Source organism: Anguilla anguilla, chromosome 18 (genome assembly GCF_013347855.1).
Source record: "Anguilla anguilla isolate fAngAng1 chromosome 18, fAngAng1.pri, whole genome shotgun sequence".
NCBI classification, from domain to species: Eukaryota; Metazoa; Chordata; class Actinopteri; order Anguilliformes; family Anguillidae; genus Anguilla; species Anguilla anguilla.
This window is the reverse complement of record NC_049218.1, coordinates 12,617,977-12,633,369: the sequence shown is the minus strand read 5'-3', so window position 1 is coordinate 12,633,369 and position 15,393 is coordinate 12,617,977. Positions and strand designations below refer to the sequence as shown.

At 48.7% G+C, this 15,393-nt stretch overlaps 1 protein-coding gene across 2 annotated transcripts in view; it reads right to left on the bottom strand.

The window, feature by feature from the left end:
* The window catches only part of LOC118217899 (F-box only protein 11-like), a 27,021-nt gene extending 11,628 nt beyond the window's left edge, over positions 1-15,393 (bottom strand). The window contains exon 1 of one of the 2 annotated variants that reach the window (XM_035400082.1): positions 15,088-15,393. In XM_035400082.1, the coding sequence (XP_035255973.1) occupies positions 15,088-15,175 (88 nt within the window). In that variant the 5' untranslated portion in view covers positions 15,176-15,393. Of the gene's footprint in view, positions 1-5,442; positions 5,465-15,087 lie in introns of those variants that run through there. The other variant, XM_035400083.1, reaches the window with a different exon arrangement.

Genomic DNA, 15,393 nt, shown 5'->3' with positions numbered 1-15,393 from the left:
AGCACCCACCACACCGGTCCTGCCAAACACCACTCCGGTCCTGCCAAACACCGCACCAGTCCTGCCAAACACCACTCCGGTCCTACCAAACACACCGCACTAATCCTGACAGACCACACCGGTCCTACCAAACACACCACACCAGTCCTGCCAAACACCACACCGGTCCTGCCAAACACCACACCGGTCCTACCAAACACACCGCACTAATCCTGACAGACCACACCGGTCCTACAATACACACCGCACCGGTCCTGCCAAACACTGCACCAGTCCTGCCAAACACCACTCCGGTCCTACCAAACACACCGCACTAATCCTGACAGACCACACCGGTCCTACCAAACACACCGCACCGGTCCTGACAGACCACACCGGTCCTACCATTCACACCACACCGGTCCTGCCGTACACCACAGAGTCAAACTGCGTTTTAACTCAGGACCCTGGCCTGCAGTACAGAGGGGTCTCTAGGCAGCCGAGTCCTGCACACTGTTCTGCAGGAGAGCTTTGGCCCAGGTCCGCGATTCCAGGGTTTGCAGATGAGGGTCGCGGGGTTTGCAGACGAGGGTCGCGGGGTTTGCAGACGAGGGTCGCGGGGTTTGCAGACGAAGGTTGCGGGGTTCGAGAGGGTTGTGCAGCGAAAGGGACACAGAGCTGTGCGCATCGTACACATGCAGGTGCAGAGAGGAATTCGCAGGTGAAAGCCAATCCTCCGGATGGGAACGACAGCTCGGCCTGACAGGTAAAAACACATTCCTACACCCGACCCACAGCCTCTCTAGGAATGTCGGAAAAACAAGGCTAACAAAAACATGGACTCACACACACACACACACACACACACACACACACACACACGCAGTGCGTCTCGTACACAGTCACTATCTCGACCTCTCACACACCGCCACACAAAGACAAGTAGGCCTACATGTCCTTACTACGCACTTGCACACAATTATACACACAAGTGCAAGCATACACTCCTACACCAAAAACACACATTTCCTCTCACATGCACTCTCCTGTAAACACTAAATACACAGTCACCAGACAGGCGCTTGTATGCAAATTACACGTTAGCAAGCACGCACAAGTTAACAGGCGCACACAAGCGCGCACACACACTCTCACTATGACCAAGATCTGCCGATTCCTAGAAGATATGAAGCAGGAACAACCTTTACTGTGTCTGTGTTTCTGCGTCACTGGAGCCAATTACCAGCTGTCGTCACCAACGCTGTTTTGTGTCTGCTTCAACGTGTGTGTGTGTGTGCTTGAACATTTTAGTGTAAATGTATGCATGTGTGTGCTTGAATGGCTGTGGCTGAACGCGTGTCCGATTCTCATACGCTGCTAAAAGACTTGTCTCCCTGTGTTAAGGTCAAAGTCTCAGACACATGCGTTTTCCTTTTAGTCGAAACAGAGAGAAACCCAAAGATGCAAATAAACTGGTGCATAATTTATTTCTCAGAAATCAATTCTCTACACAGGCCCACGAGAAGGAAAAGAAGAAAAACTGAAAAATAAAACAAAAATATTTTTAAACATTAACAAAATAGCAATTGCTAATATTAGCAATACAAGTGTTTTATTCAGCACTGTAAACACACTTCATGGATGGCAGAAATGTCAGAACAAAGGATTTCATATTCACTGATGGACATGACGGACACAGACAGCAGAACCATCTTAATCTGGAGAGTTTAGAGATCCTTAAATCCCACAGGGCCTAAACATCAGGCTGCTGTGGTGAAGACGACGGGGGACAAAGCCTGAAGACTCCTTTACTGGAGACGAGGCGGAGGAGATGCCCCTGGGGACGCTCGTCTGGCCTCCAAGCTGTGCGGCGGTGGCTGGCTGGACTCGCCGTTTCGAGTCCGCGCACCCTGAGCGGTCAACGGGATTGGCCAACAAGCTCGCTCGAGCCCGAGCCCGTTACTGCTGCGTTCCCCCGCCGCTCATGCCGGTACCCAAACAGAAAACGTTCTGCCGGCCCGTGCGGACGCACGGAATGCAAATGGCGCCACGGCATCATTTGAATCACGTCGTTTGCATAACGATCTTACACGCGCTCCGCGGCTGTCCCGGGATATCCCCGTGGCGACGGCGCACACGGGCTCCGGTCTCCGCTCTCTCCCCCCAGAGCTGCGCGATTGGCTCCCGGCCCCCGGCGGCCCCCCCCCCCGCTCTCCGCCTCCTCCGCAGTCTCCTCACTCTCCACCTCCGCGTTCTCCTTCATTTCGTTTTCTGAGCAGGAGCGGAAGCACGCTAACCTCTCTGTTATTGTAAAATAATTAGAGCCCTGGTGAAGCGCTCGGCCTCCCAGGCCCCGCAGTCAGAACAGCGCAGAACCTGCAGTGAGCAGTCAGCTCAGACCACTTCTCCATTTAGCCTGTGAATGTCAGAACGGGCTCATCCTTCACCCCTGAGAAGCAGCGGAGGGACCCACATCGCCGAGCCTCCAGTCCGCTTCCTGAGAGGAAGACAGACGCCCGCGTTCTGCTTTTGAAAGCGAACTCTCCGCCCTGCCCGGGTAAGCGGAACTGGCCGGCCAATCCTGGCGCGGGTCACGCCCACGTGTCTGCCGGCGGCTCGGTGCGCGGCGTGGGAAAAACCAGACGCCCGAGACGGACGGGGGCGACCGCCGCTCACGCAGCCAGAGCGGGCCAGCCCCGCCCCTCAGACACTGCAGCCGCAAAATGAACTGGACGAACATAACCGAAAACAAATACACAAACCCCTGTGGGGGGGGCAAAGAAACCACCCTGCTGTGTAATACTGTTAATGCCTACCGTCATTTACGCATCACACACGCTTAGTTCCAGTTAGGCACCCCTGTACTTAGGGACGGCGCAGTCACCAAAAAACCCTGAACAGGGAAGAGCCACGACTGTAGGGCGGCAACTTCGCTTCAATGTACCTCACAGCAAGCAGCATCTGCTCCATCAAAACATACACACACACACACGCACGCACGCACACAATCTTCCCCACCGTCAACACTGACCCATAACATTGATAATCTACATCAGGTAAGAAACCGTGATTAACTGGGATTAGGACCAGGAGAAGCAGAGGCAAAATAAACCAGAGGGAAAGTGACAGGTTATCTAATTACAGGACTTAACTTGGATCATTGGGTTGAAAAAGTCCAACTCGATGTCAAATATTTTGGTATTCAGTTCCAGTATAGTGTTTCTGCAAGACTATCAAGACTGATCTAAAAGATATTTAAATGCTTTTAGCCATTATACGTGGGAAGACGGGCATTTATTATGTTGTATAAGCCTTCCTTTACCCCTAAATACTTTAAGAGCACTGAGCCATTTTCATCCAACTGCATAAGAAGATCCAGCCATATAATTATTTACCAGAACAGACCTTTTGCTGAATATAACAGAGCCAGATACAGATTAATACTGAGTGCAGTTAAACACAAGCCCACAGGCAGCTAGTCCACTGCGATCTAAACTACCACAAATGAGCATTCCCAGTGAAAGGGCCTTTGATACCGTATCAAATACTCTAACTTGGTGGGTTTTTTGAAAATTTGGTCATGCCCTGACTGCTTAGTCACATTTCTTTTGTTCCGCAGGCCAAAAAAAGAAGATAATTATAAAGAGAAAAACTAAAGATTCAGGACGATCATCAAAGGGAACATCTGATGTGCCCCTATCTGACAGACTAAGAGACAAAGGGTATTTAAACTGCTTCTTTCCCTTCCTGGTCCCGCGTTCTCCAATCTCCTGGGCGATCCCACTGTGTGCTGTATTTCCATAGAAATCCCACCCCCATCTGACCAACTTTAAAAACATAGCAACATTCAACAGAACCCAGGGATGTCCTCTGGTTTGGGTTCATCAATCAGCATGAAAGGAGTACACAAATCCCCCTCCCCCCATACTCCTGTGAACTTACTCCCCAACTCAAATAAAATATTAATGTTGAAAGATAAGCCTATGGTTAAGAACTGGACATGAAATTTACAAAATGGTGGCATGTCACCATGCAGGCTAATATTTATTCTACATTAGGGCAGATGCTCTTTCCCACGCGGACACATTTACACACTTGGATATTTTACTGAAGCAGTGCAGGTTAAGGTTCGTTGCTCCAGGCGCAAACCGCAGCACCCCAGCCGGGAAGTGAACCCACAGCATGGGTACACACACACCTAGGTGTTCTGAAACATACAAACACACACGTGCGCTCGCTCTCTCACACACAAACACACACACACACAACACACAAAAAGCCATCAAGATGGTTACATAAGCGCGGTCCCCTAATTACTGTGCACAGAGCACGGGGGACACATCGACGCAACCCCATTGATTTTTAAAATCGTTATATTTGTGCCAGTAGCATTAAGTTCCGTGTGGCCACAGTTAATGAACAACATGGCGACATTAACAACGCTTTCTTGAAAAGCAACAACTTCTGACCATCTCTAAGGGTTACGATACGGTTTTCGCTTTGTTTCGCATTTTTTTTCCACCCCTCAAAAAAAAGATACGTTTTTCATCTCCCAGCATTCCCTGGGTGGTTTGGATAAAAAAAAAACTGGCAGGTGCTTGGTGCTTCAAGGCCGCGAGGGACAGAGAGCAGATGAAGAGGAAGGAAGCAGAGCCGATGAAGGAGGTGGAAGAGAAGCACACAGCGCCAGGCTGGCTCACAAAGAGTGCTGATTCACAGAGATGTCCATGTAAGCGTTTAACACGATTTCTATCACACAGCCTTTCACTGACACACGAGATCCAACCTGCCCCTGAAGCAACATCCATAAAAACATCACTTCCCAGAATGCCTTTCAGCACACTTCCAGTTAAAAGCCTGTAACACTTAATAAGGGACAAGGAGTACAATTACTTCATTCCTCTCATTTGGTTTTATTAGTAGGCGAATACAAGAGTGCAGCCCTGAGGCAGATGCTGGATAATTCAAACAAAGAAAAAAACTAGCTGCGTCCAGAGTCCTTACAATAATAAACTTCCAAGCTGTCGCCAAAAACATTTCTCCCGCAATTTAATGTACTTGTGTGTCACAGAGAAAAGAAAACCCCATATGAGGAAATGGTGCAGCAGGACCAAAATGTTCTTCGCAAAAATGCAGCAGTAATAAACAAACTTTACATTAGCACTAACACACAAGCTGAGGTATGCTCACCTAATTACCCTGAACTCTTGTTAGCACGCGACCATACATACCACTGAGATTCATCCATTCTGACTGAAATCAGCTGGCAAGTCTCACTAAAACTGGTGACATCAACTTTTCCGTCCTCGATGAAACCCATTCCCACATTATTATACTTAAAAAGAATTCATAAATCATGCAAACACTACTACGTCTACATACAGTACTATCTGATACACACGCGTGTGTGTACTACATAAAGCGTATTATGAGCGGTTTTGTAGGGTAAGTGTAGGGCTTTACCTCCGTGTGGATGGCAGCTCATTGTGGCCGAGTCTGGAGGAGTGAGAGGGAGTGAGAGAGACTCAGAGCCTCAGCCCGTTACTCTGGCAGCGGGAGGCTCTCCCAGGCTACTGGGCCTGTAACCACTACAAACACTGAGCACCCGGCCAACTGCTGCAGCACGCGGTAACGCACAAACACAGCATCACCGCGACACCCAGTCACTGCAGCTCACTTCACACGCACACACGCATCACCCAGTCACTGCAGCTCACTTCACACGCACACACGCATCACCCAGTCACTGCAGCTCACTTCACACGCACACACGCATCACCCAGTCACTGCAGCTCACTTCACACGCACACACGCATCACCCAGTCACTGCAGCTCATTTCACACGCACACACGGCATCACCCAATCACTGCAGCTCACTTCACACGCACACACGCATCACCCAATCACTGCAGCTCACTTCACACGCACACACGCATCACCCAGTCACTGCAGCTCATTTCACACGCACACACGGCATCACCCAATCACTGCAGCTCACTTCACACGCACACACGCATCACCCAATCACTGCAGCTCACTTCACACGCACACACGCATCACCCAATCACTGCAGCTCATTTCACACGCATCACCCAATCACTGCAGCTCACTTCACACGCATCACCCAATCACTGCAGCTCAATTCACACGCATCACCCAGTCACTGCAGCTCACCATCACACGCACACACACATCACCCAATCACTGCAGCTCATTTCACACGCACACACGCATCACCCAATCACTGCAGCTCATTTCACACGCACACACGCATCACCCAATCACTGCAGCTCATTTCACACGCACACACGGCATCACCGTGACACCCATCATCAGCGTCTGCCCATGCAGACCTGCGCACAGACACACGAAGCGTCTGCACGCACGCACACACACACACCCGTGCCCAGAAAGGATCACAGCAGGGCCACATCATTCACGTTTGCCCATAGTGGAGTGCTCAGACTCGCAAACGCAAACGACCGAGGCGTTGCAGATGCGCTAGGAAGCGTTCCTCCTCCTCCTCCTGAGCTCGAACACGTGGCCCGCCGCACGAGGGCGGGCACGAGGGGCGCGCGACCCTTCGCTCGTTACGCTCATCTCCGAAAACGGGATTTGCTTTGGGATAACCGGACTCTCCAGTTACACTCTCAGAGCTGCCGTACGCGCTCCGGTCTGTAATGGACACCCACGGCACAGACCATTTTTAATTAATGCTGCATCTGTCCCCGACTATTGTCCCTTATGGTCCCCATCTCCAGGGATACTGATCTAAACATGGAGCACTTTGCTGAGCAGGCCTTAAACCCTAATGCACACACAGCCCCCCTCACCGGCCAGCACTCCAACATGCTGCGCCAACCTGCTGCGCCAACAGGGGACCAAGCTCAGGAGCACTGAAAAACAGCCAGTACATAAGCAAAAAAACAGAACTGTGTGTGTGTGTGTGTGTGTGTGTCTGCATGTGTGTGTGTGTGTGTGTGTGCATGCCTGCGCATGTGTTTCCTGGACAGGTAGAGCTAGTGTTTAATTAAGCCAAGCAGCCTGGTCTTCATTGTTCTTCTACAGTAGGGGGTTAATAATTGAGTGGATCAATGCTGTTGACAGCATTCAGGCTAACGGGCACACTGTTACCATGCAGAGGGAGGGGTTAGAGGGGGACTAGAGTGACCAACATAATCAAACAGCAAGACAGCCATGCCCACAAACGGAATGGCAGCGGCAGCACACACGGCCTGCGTCTTTAGCCACAGTTTCCTGTGTTCACGTGCTGGTGACACGCCGAGCAAGCTATCTGCACCTTATTCCAAAATGGCCACAGGAGAGACCAAGACCAACAGAGATCAGCCCTCCAACAATAAATGCAAAAACACAAGGGGTCTGGCTCACAGCAAAACTCACTTCATACAGACAAGGCTTTGAACCCACAGATAATGCAGTCCCAGGGATACAAGGAGGATATAAACCAGTCCCCCCTACCAACCCAGCCCCCCCAAGGAAAGCATGAGAGTAGCCAAAGACTACTCAAGAGCACAAGGAGACAGGACCAGTCACCAGAGAGAGGGTGAGAGGATGAGAGAGGAGAGAGGGAGACGGAGGGAGGGAGAGGGTGAGAGGTTGAGGGAAAGATGGAGGGAGACGGTGGGAGGGTGAGAGTGAGATATGGAGGGAGGGAGAGGGTGAGAGTGAGAGACCGAGCCTGGAGTCAGGTGACCTTCAGTAATGTCACAACGCAAGGTGCCTCCACCACCAGCACTCCTCTCAATCTTCCTGCGGCTCCTGCTTTCCTGCTTCCTGCTTAATTAACGGGAGCAGCCCGGCGGAGAGGTGCAGGATGACCTTTTAAATCAGCGCCGAGGCTGCGCCCCTCTCTCAGGCTTTCTGCGAGTGGGCTGCCGCTGCAGGGCCAAACTCTGGAGCTCTGTGGCCGTGAAGCAGAGAAGGCCCCCGCCCCGCCTCCCCAAACCCCGCTCTCCCGCCACCTCACCTTGCGTAATCGAACCCCCTCCCCCCGCCCCGCGATGGAGACTCTGGGGAGGGCTTCGTTTTCTCTCTCTGACAGCGCTGCAGGTAGGAGCGCGCTCCCTCTCCCTCGCCCCCGTGCAGACTCTAAAGAGCTGCCGGTCTGCTTCCCCTTCAGAGGGGCCCTATCCGTCCCAGACTCGCCACACCGCCTACGTTTGGGTCTGAAGCGATCGGAGGCGCGCGTCGGAGACGTCTGCCTCGGTGTGCCCCCGTCTGGGTCGGGCGGGCGGGCGGTACGCGTGTTGCCGGCGGCAACGCTTTAAAGCCGGCACAGATCAATCCAACCCCGCCATGGGGACGTTCCTGAAAACGGGCCGTTTGATACCGCGGGTTTCTCTCAGACGGGAGAGGCAGACGATCGGAACCCGAGAGCTGGCCCCCGGACGGAGGAGGAGGAGGAGGAGAGGCGACACGCGTCCAGCACGGAGTAGATCAGCGCCATCGGAATGCGTGTGGGAGCGCGACGCACAGCAAACTGAGCCAGACAGCACGCTGTACCCCAGTCTGCTTTAAAATATAAACCCCACCTGGACACCTAAACCACGCCCATATCACCGACTGAGAAATTAATTACCCGAGGAAGCGCGTTACAGCTTGCAATAAAGCCTACATGTTCAATTACAATATAGGTCACTAATCCTCCATCAGAATCTACACAAGAATGAAACCATTTATACAATATACGCTTATTCAGCAGCTCGCTCACCACCCCCTCCCCCCAAGATCCAAATTCCCAGAATGCAGCTAATTCACCTCTCTTCAGTAGTGCTGCAGTCCTTTATATATCCCCAACGCACCCAACCAGTGTTTCTTCTTCCTTGTCCTAGTTCCTTAATATGATGTTGGTGGCATTTGACCTAGTTGCCAGAACAGCTTTCCATACATTACAGAGCCGCATGGTGTACTGGAGAGTTTACTGAACTGACGCCTCTGGAAAGCCTATGGCAACTGCACTCGTAAACACTCAAATAAATGTGAGAGAAAATCTCATTTGCATCCCAAGACAAAGGGTGCTAAGTATCTCTGAGCCTGAGCACTAAAGGCCTGACACACATGCCCCTGGAAACATGTGACAGGCAGGTCCAGACCCAGGGCCACTCCCACCATTTCGCCTGAACTACCCATTTACCCACCTGCACAGAGACCTGTACCGACATCAACACTGCCTTCCCTACTCAGTGCCCCAAAACAACAGCGCAGATTGATCAGCTGAACTGCACAAGGGACCATCTAACACACTCTGTGGTTCTCTCACACACACACAGAGAGCATGCGTGGCTCTCCATCACAAGCAAGCGAAAATGTCAGGCTCTAAAAGTAGCCTAATGGCAAGACGTGTGGCAGAGTCAGTATAGCAGCCAAAACAGCCTCAATCCCCCTGTGTGGCTGCGGGTTCGATCCCCTGACGTAGAACCTTCTGCGTTGTAATCCCATCCCTGTTCGAACCCGGTTTACTTTCCCCCGTCTGAATAAAGCGCAACTACAAAAGGAGGGCAGACTGCCACTCTCTTTTAAAAAATGTAGCCAGTCAGTCATCTGAAACACTTACAATTTATGTACCATTTTATCAGGCAAACTCACAAGCAAAGCCATATGGAAACTGAGCAGCTGTACAGACTGAGGCTCACAAGCTAATAAAGTAAGCAAGTTTTAGTATTAAGTAATTAACCGTTATGCAGAATCTGAATACAGTTTGTTCATTTTTTTCCTTGCGAGTTGATGTCTCTGTACTCACTTCTTCCATGAATGCAGAAACGCAGTTGCATTTTGAGCTGTAGTGCAAAACTGGGCAGTATCAACGTTGGCATGGTCCCACATGAACAGAAAGTTAGTTGTGGATATGGGTCCCAGTGTGTGCATATTGTGCACTCCTAGCAGTAACCAGGGCTCAGCTGAGCACGCTCACCGAAAAATTAATAAGTGACTGGCACACAGGGGGCTTGTAAACATGAATAAGGCAAAATCTCAAAAAGGCGCCATAGCACTTCTCTAATATCCCACCACTTCCTTATGGGGAGACATACACAGAGCTGCATATCAGACCTACACTTGACTCATAAAAGGAGTGCCATTTGCTAGTAGTGCCATAGTAGTTTGCATGGCAACTGAATAAGAATAAACTATGCAAACAGAAGCAAGTGTATAGTGTGTCGCGCACGCGTGTGCACGTGTGTGTGTGTGTCGCAGGCAGTGGTGAACCACAACTCTGCCCCAGCAAAAAACTAAAGGCGTCTGTACCCCTCATTGCTCATTTGGCACAAACGATTGACCTTTACAGTAAAGATCCTCCCATAATTCAGTCATCAGCAGTCCAATTAGTCAGTGGGTCCTCTCTGGTGCGTCTCCTCAACATCAACGTTGTCCCTATTCAAACCGCAATGTGATTTTGCCAGGGTGAGACGTGGAAAATCAAATACACAGCATGGCAAAAAAGATATATATTTTTTTGATCTCCAGAAGAAAAAAGCAAACCTAAATAACCATAAACATTTCACTAAGAATATATCCTTTTTGGCAAACCCTGACACACGGAATCAGTTTCCAGTGATTCCACGATTACACAACCAGCTGCACCAACAGCCAGCCCTGTGGTTCCACATATGTTTAAGACCAGCCATCTTTCTCTCATCAGAAGTTTCTGCTGAATACAGAAACCAGGCTACTCACTACATAAAAAGAGGAAATAAATTCACAGACACACCATGTCCTCCAGTTATGTACTTCAGCAACTCAGAGAACCCAGTAGTTTAGCCCAATCACACCAACCAGCAGGGGGACAACATCTGACCTAGTTCCAGAGAAATACAGATAAACCTTTCATTCACTGTCCAGTTTGATGGGAATGGTATAGTAGGCTTGATTCCCAGCTCCTGATCAGCCCAGCCAGTTAAAGCACTGGCTTTCAGTGCAGTAACAGGGCCCACAATCTGTATCGATTCTTGTACCACTTTACACCTTCCAAAACTTGACAGAAGATATAGCAGAGACAACTGCTGCCAACAACTGTCGTGACTGCTGCCATTTCACCAAGAGGGTTTTTTCATTCTTAGCCAGCCATGAAAGTTTCACACTTCCATTTCAGTGGAGTGTGACTGGAGTTAAAAACCCTAAGTGCACACCATGCCCTGGCACATGACGACAATGCATTGGACAGAGCACTAGTATTAGCCAATCGCGAAACTCCAAACACAGAGAGGCCCTTCCAGCCAAGCGCCATTGTTTATTTGCTTTCCTCGCCAGTACGCGCAATCGTTCAGACTTTGAATTCAAGGGCTGCAGACACTCTGTTCTCTGAATCGCAAGCGTTCTGGTGTGAGCTCACAAGTTTCTCAGAACGGCAGCGACAACACAAACCCTCACATCAAGGACACGGAGGCGACGGAAAAACGGAACATCCCGTTTTCAGGTATTCCATCTGTGCGTGTGCAAGGACGTGATCTGCAAAGTGAAGCGCCATTCTGGAGGAATCTGTGGCCGGTACAAACAAGGGGCTCTCTCAGTGTTTTTCTGTTATTGCTGGAGTCAGACTCCGAGCCTAAGCTCCAGACACACCTGGTGGGTATTTCACAAAGCAGGGTTACTGAGTCAGGAGAGTAAAAACCCGGAGCAGCTCTTTACACTTCAGTCCATGTTCCAGATTTGGGAGGGTTCCGGGTTTTACTCAGTGCAGTTATCCAGCTAACACAGTGATCCTGCTTCCTGAAACAGGGCCCAGGTCTGCTCCAGGCCTTCGGCTACAGGAGTCTCAAATAATACTGCAGCCCATGCGCTGGAGTTATCACAGCAAGTACGTCCCCTCTAACTGTGGAACTTGCTAGTTTCACCCCGTTAACAGTGACCAGCCACAGAGAAACCTGAAACATCTGGTTTCTCTTCTTTAGAGATGCAAAATGCCTTTCGGCCAACACCTGTCACAGCACCATAGCCTTTAGAGCCCACTCCCTACCCCCCCACGAAAAGAGCCCACCCCCTACCCCTCCACGAACAGACCTAATAGGCCCATTATTTATTTATCCTTCAAACATTTTTCAGACAGGCAGAAAGCTGACAGGTTATCAGATAGTGAAGGGAAAACTATGTGAAAAGTACCACAGCGGGAGATCAAACACACAAACACACAAAGGGATTGGGATATGGCTGCAGAGAGTCGTCCTGTGGACTGCGCAACACATTTCTTCACAGGACCCATTACTTCCACAACAAACATGTCTGCATTCTTCACCCTTCAATCACAAGTGCACGGGAAGGCTTGCACCGATGCATTTTGGGGGAAAAAAGTATGACGTGCCCAAAATATCTTCGCTGGCCTACCGAAGACTTCCCTGCATGTTAGTTACCCCCTCACCCATCCCTCTGTCTGGGCAGCCAAGCATGTCCACACCTGGTGACTACAGCATGGGCACCAATGTTAATTTTCCATGGGCCAAGACATCATGAGCGACTTTAACACTGCAGGCAGCTTTCCTCTGCAGCGATTCAGGTTAAGATCTAACCTCTACTGGAGAAGCAGATTTCCCATGAAACCCATGACCACCTGGTCACAGCTAGCTGGCTGCCCAGTGTACACAGAATGTGAAGGGTCTGGAAGGGTTGATGCTTTGACCTAAATATGGTTACAATGAATCCAATATCACCTGGAGTAGAACTGTGAGAAAAATAGTTGTCTATCAGAAATTGTACGCAGAAAGCTATACTTTGTGCCTTATGTTTTAACTTGAGAATGTGAAAAGTGAAACACCAGGGAACAGTCACACTCTGGAAGACCATAAGGCTTGGGGTTTTGAAGCCTCCTACCAACCTGCAGGCCACAGATGACCAAACTATCAATGACAGTATGCTAGGTCATCATGAACATTAGTGTTGCAGACTTTCTAGGAAATAGAAGCAACCTACCAACCACTCTACCACACCACTTTGAAGGACACTCTGAAGGGATATAGCCTACTGGATTAACCATTGAATGCTTTTTGTTGGTTTTGCCAGAAATAGAGGAAGTTATTTATTTGATGCACAGTTGTATTTGTTCCCCAGTGAAAAATACGCCTAAGAGCCAAGGCACTTTTTTGTTGTACCACAACATGCAAGACAGAAAGACTTTTCATTTGCACTGAATCAACAGTGGTTAGGAAAGGCATTATTAAAGTAAATGACTTTGGCCATTATTGTGAAAGAAAGTCATTTCACATCATCTAAGTTTTCTTTCCCCCCAACATTTTTTTCCACCAAAGTAAATGTCTTTGGCCCTTTAACCTCCTGAAAACAATACCCCTAACAGTTCAAGCAAGATCGAGAAAGTGACTAATGGAATCATTAGCATTGGCTGATTAAGATAATTATTTAAAAAGTGAACACTTCATGACTACATTAGATATTTGAATAGTTTCATAGACACAGTTATAAACAATGATTAAAAAATGGTTATTTAAACAACATAAAAATTGGTTTAAGTAAATTTAAAAATTGTATTTTGGTCTGCAAGCCAAAAATGTGCTGCTTGCTTATCAGTAAATGAGGGAAATATATTTCAAGCATGTGTTTCTAAATAAACTATTTATGTTAGTGGGACTGGTGGCTTAAAAAAAAACAAAAAAACAATGGGTACAAGCCAATTATCGAACCAGTCCAAAAACGCCTGTTTGCCTGCCACTGGTGCATTATTGTTTTGGTAGGTCATTTCATGATTCAAGCCACGACCCACATTTGAGAATACCATCTAATTCTGATATAGCCCACCAACCACCTATATGCACGGATATACATACCAAGATAACATCACCAGGTTACCAGCTGGTTGGCCAATAAACTAAATAAATAGACTAGCAAACTGCAGATCCAGTCATGCTTCTCTCAAAATATGAATAGGTCTTTTGGACAGTAGCACATGACAGTTAATATCTTTTTTCCAGAAAGAAAATGCTTGCTAACACACACAATGCCAACTGGGTAATACCAGTCTTTATCAGCTAGGCTAGTTGGTTACAACAGCAATCCACACTTAGCTAGTCTAGAGTAACACAGTTAGCCGCGTTACGTTGTGTCTTTTAGACAGGCGAGTGGAGCTAGCTAGCTCTAACTAACAACTGGTTAGCAGGCTGTTCGTCTTTAAAATGCCGTGCACTAAGACAATAGACCAGGATTGATCTTCGCAGATGCCGATCGGCTTCCAGACGAAGGCCTCGGTGATTTACGATCACACGGATATCGTGTCATGCTTTGTTTTATGCGCACGAAAAAACAACATACACAAGAGATAACAGTTTATGTGGTTAGGTTGGCTAACTACGTCGCAAGCAGTAAGTCAACAGCATCCACGCACCACTAAGTAAGAAGCCTGGTGTATCTAAGTTTTAACAAGACAGTAAGCTAAATAGGTCCCCTGTGGCTAACGCAAAAGCGCAACTGCGTAGCAAACCCACTCTCTACGTAAGCCAGTTAGCTATAAAACGAAACTAGCTGTACTTGCTACATACCTAGAGCGATATACTTCAAAAAATTATCTAGGTAGTCAGCCTACTTCATAAACTAGTCGGCTCGGGTTAGTTGGCCGGCATCTAGGAGAAAATACGATTGTCAGTGGTTGCCAACTAAATTAGCCATTTAACAAGCTAACATTTACCACTACTGCCCGAAAATGGCAGCCCAAGTGGGGGAAGGAAAAAAACATAACGCAGCTAGCTAGCAAACAAGGCAGCAGGACATACATGCTTTTGCCTTGCGTGTAAAAGTAACACATCGGCAAATTGCCAAAGGAGTAAGTTATAAAGACCCACGGAAAGATTACACCCAGCGCAACGCACCATAAGCTAACCCCCAAACAACGACCCAAAGACCGTGCATATCAGCAGGGATTAGGGGCAAGTCAAGCCAAACAAAGCGCGGCCTGGGCAACTGGCTACTATAGAAGAAGCCTCGACGTTTCCTAACACGTTAGCTAAAAACTGATTGTAGGGCCCTTCAGTTTACACGCTCTTCTAAACAAGGGCTGACGTTGTAAAGATAGATCCCTACGCGTTGTTACACAATCGGCATTTAACATCACAAACTATCATCCGGCATGCTTTAAAATGACATTTCTTAGCTACCTCTTTCCTGGTTGTTCCTTTCCGGCTGCACCGGGCGCGGCCTCGACACTCGCCTGGGTCTTCTGTTGGTGGCTCTGACGGAGTTCATTTGGGGAGTTTATTTTCTAAAAAAGAAAAATTCGAACCCTTCCCTCCGGTTAAGACCGAGTGTTTAACATGCAAAAAACTAAATTTAAAATTCCATCAGTATTCAAATGCGAACACCCTGTCTATGACGACTGCGAATGGTATTTTTAGGTGTTGTTTCTGTTTTCTCACTGTTCCCCCCGTACTCCTCTCTCTCTCTGCTCCGTTTCTCTCTAGCAG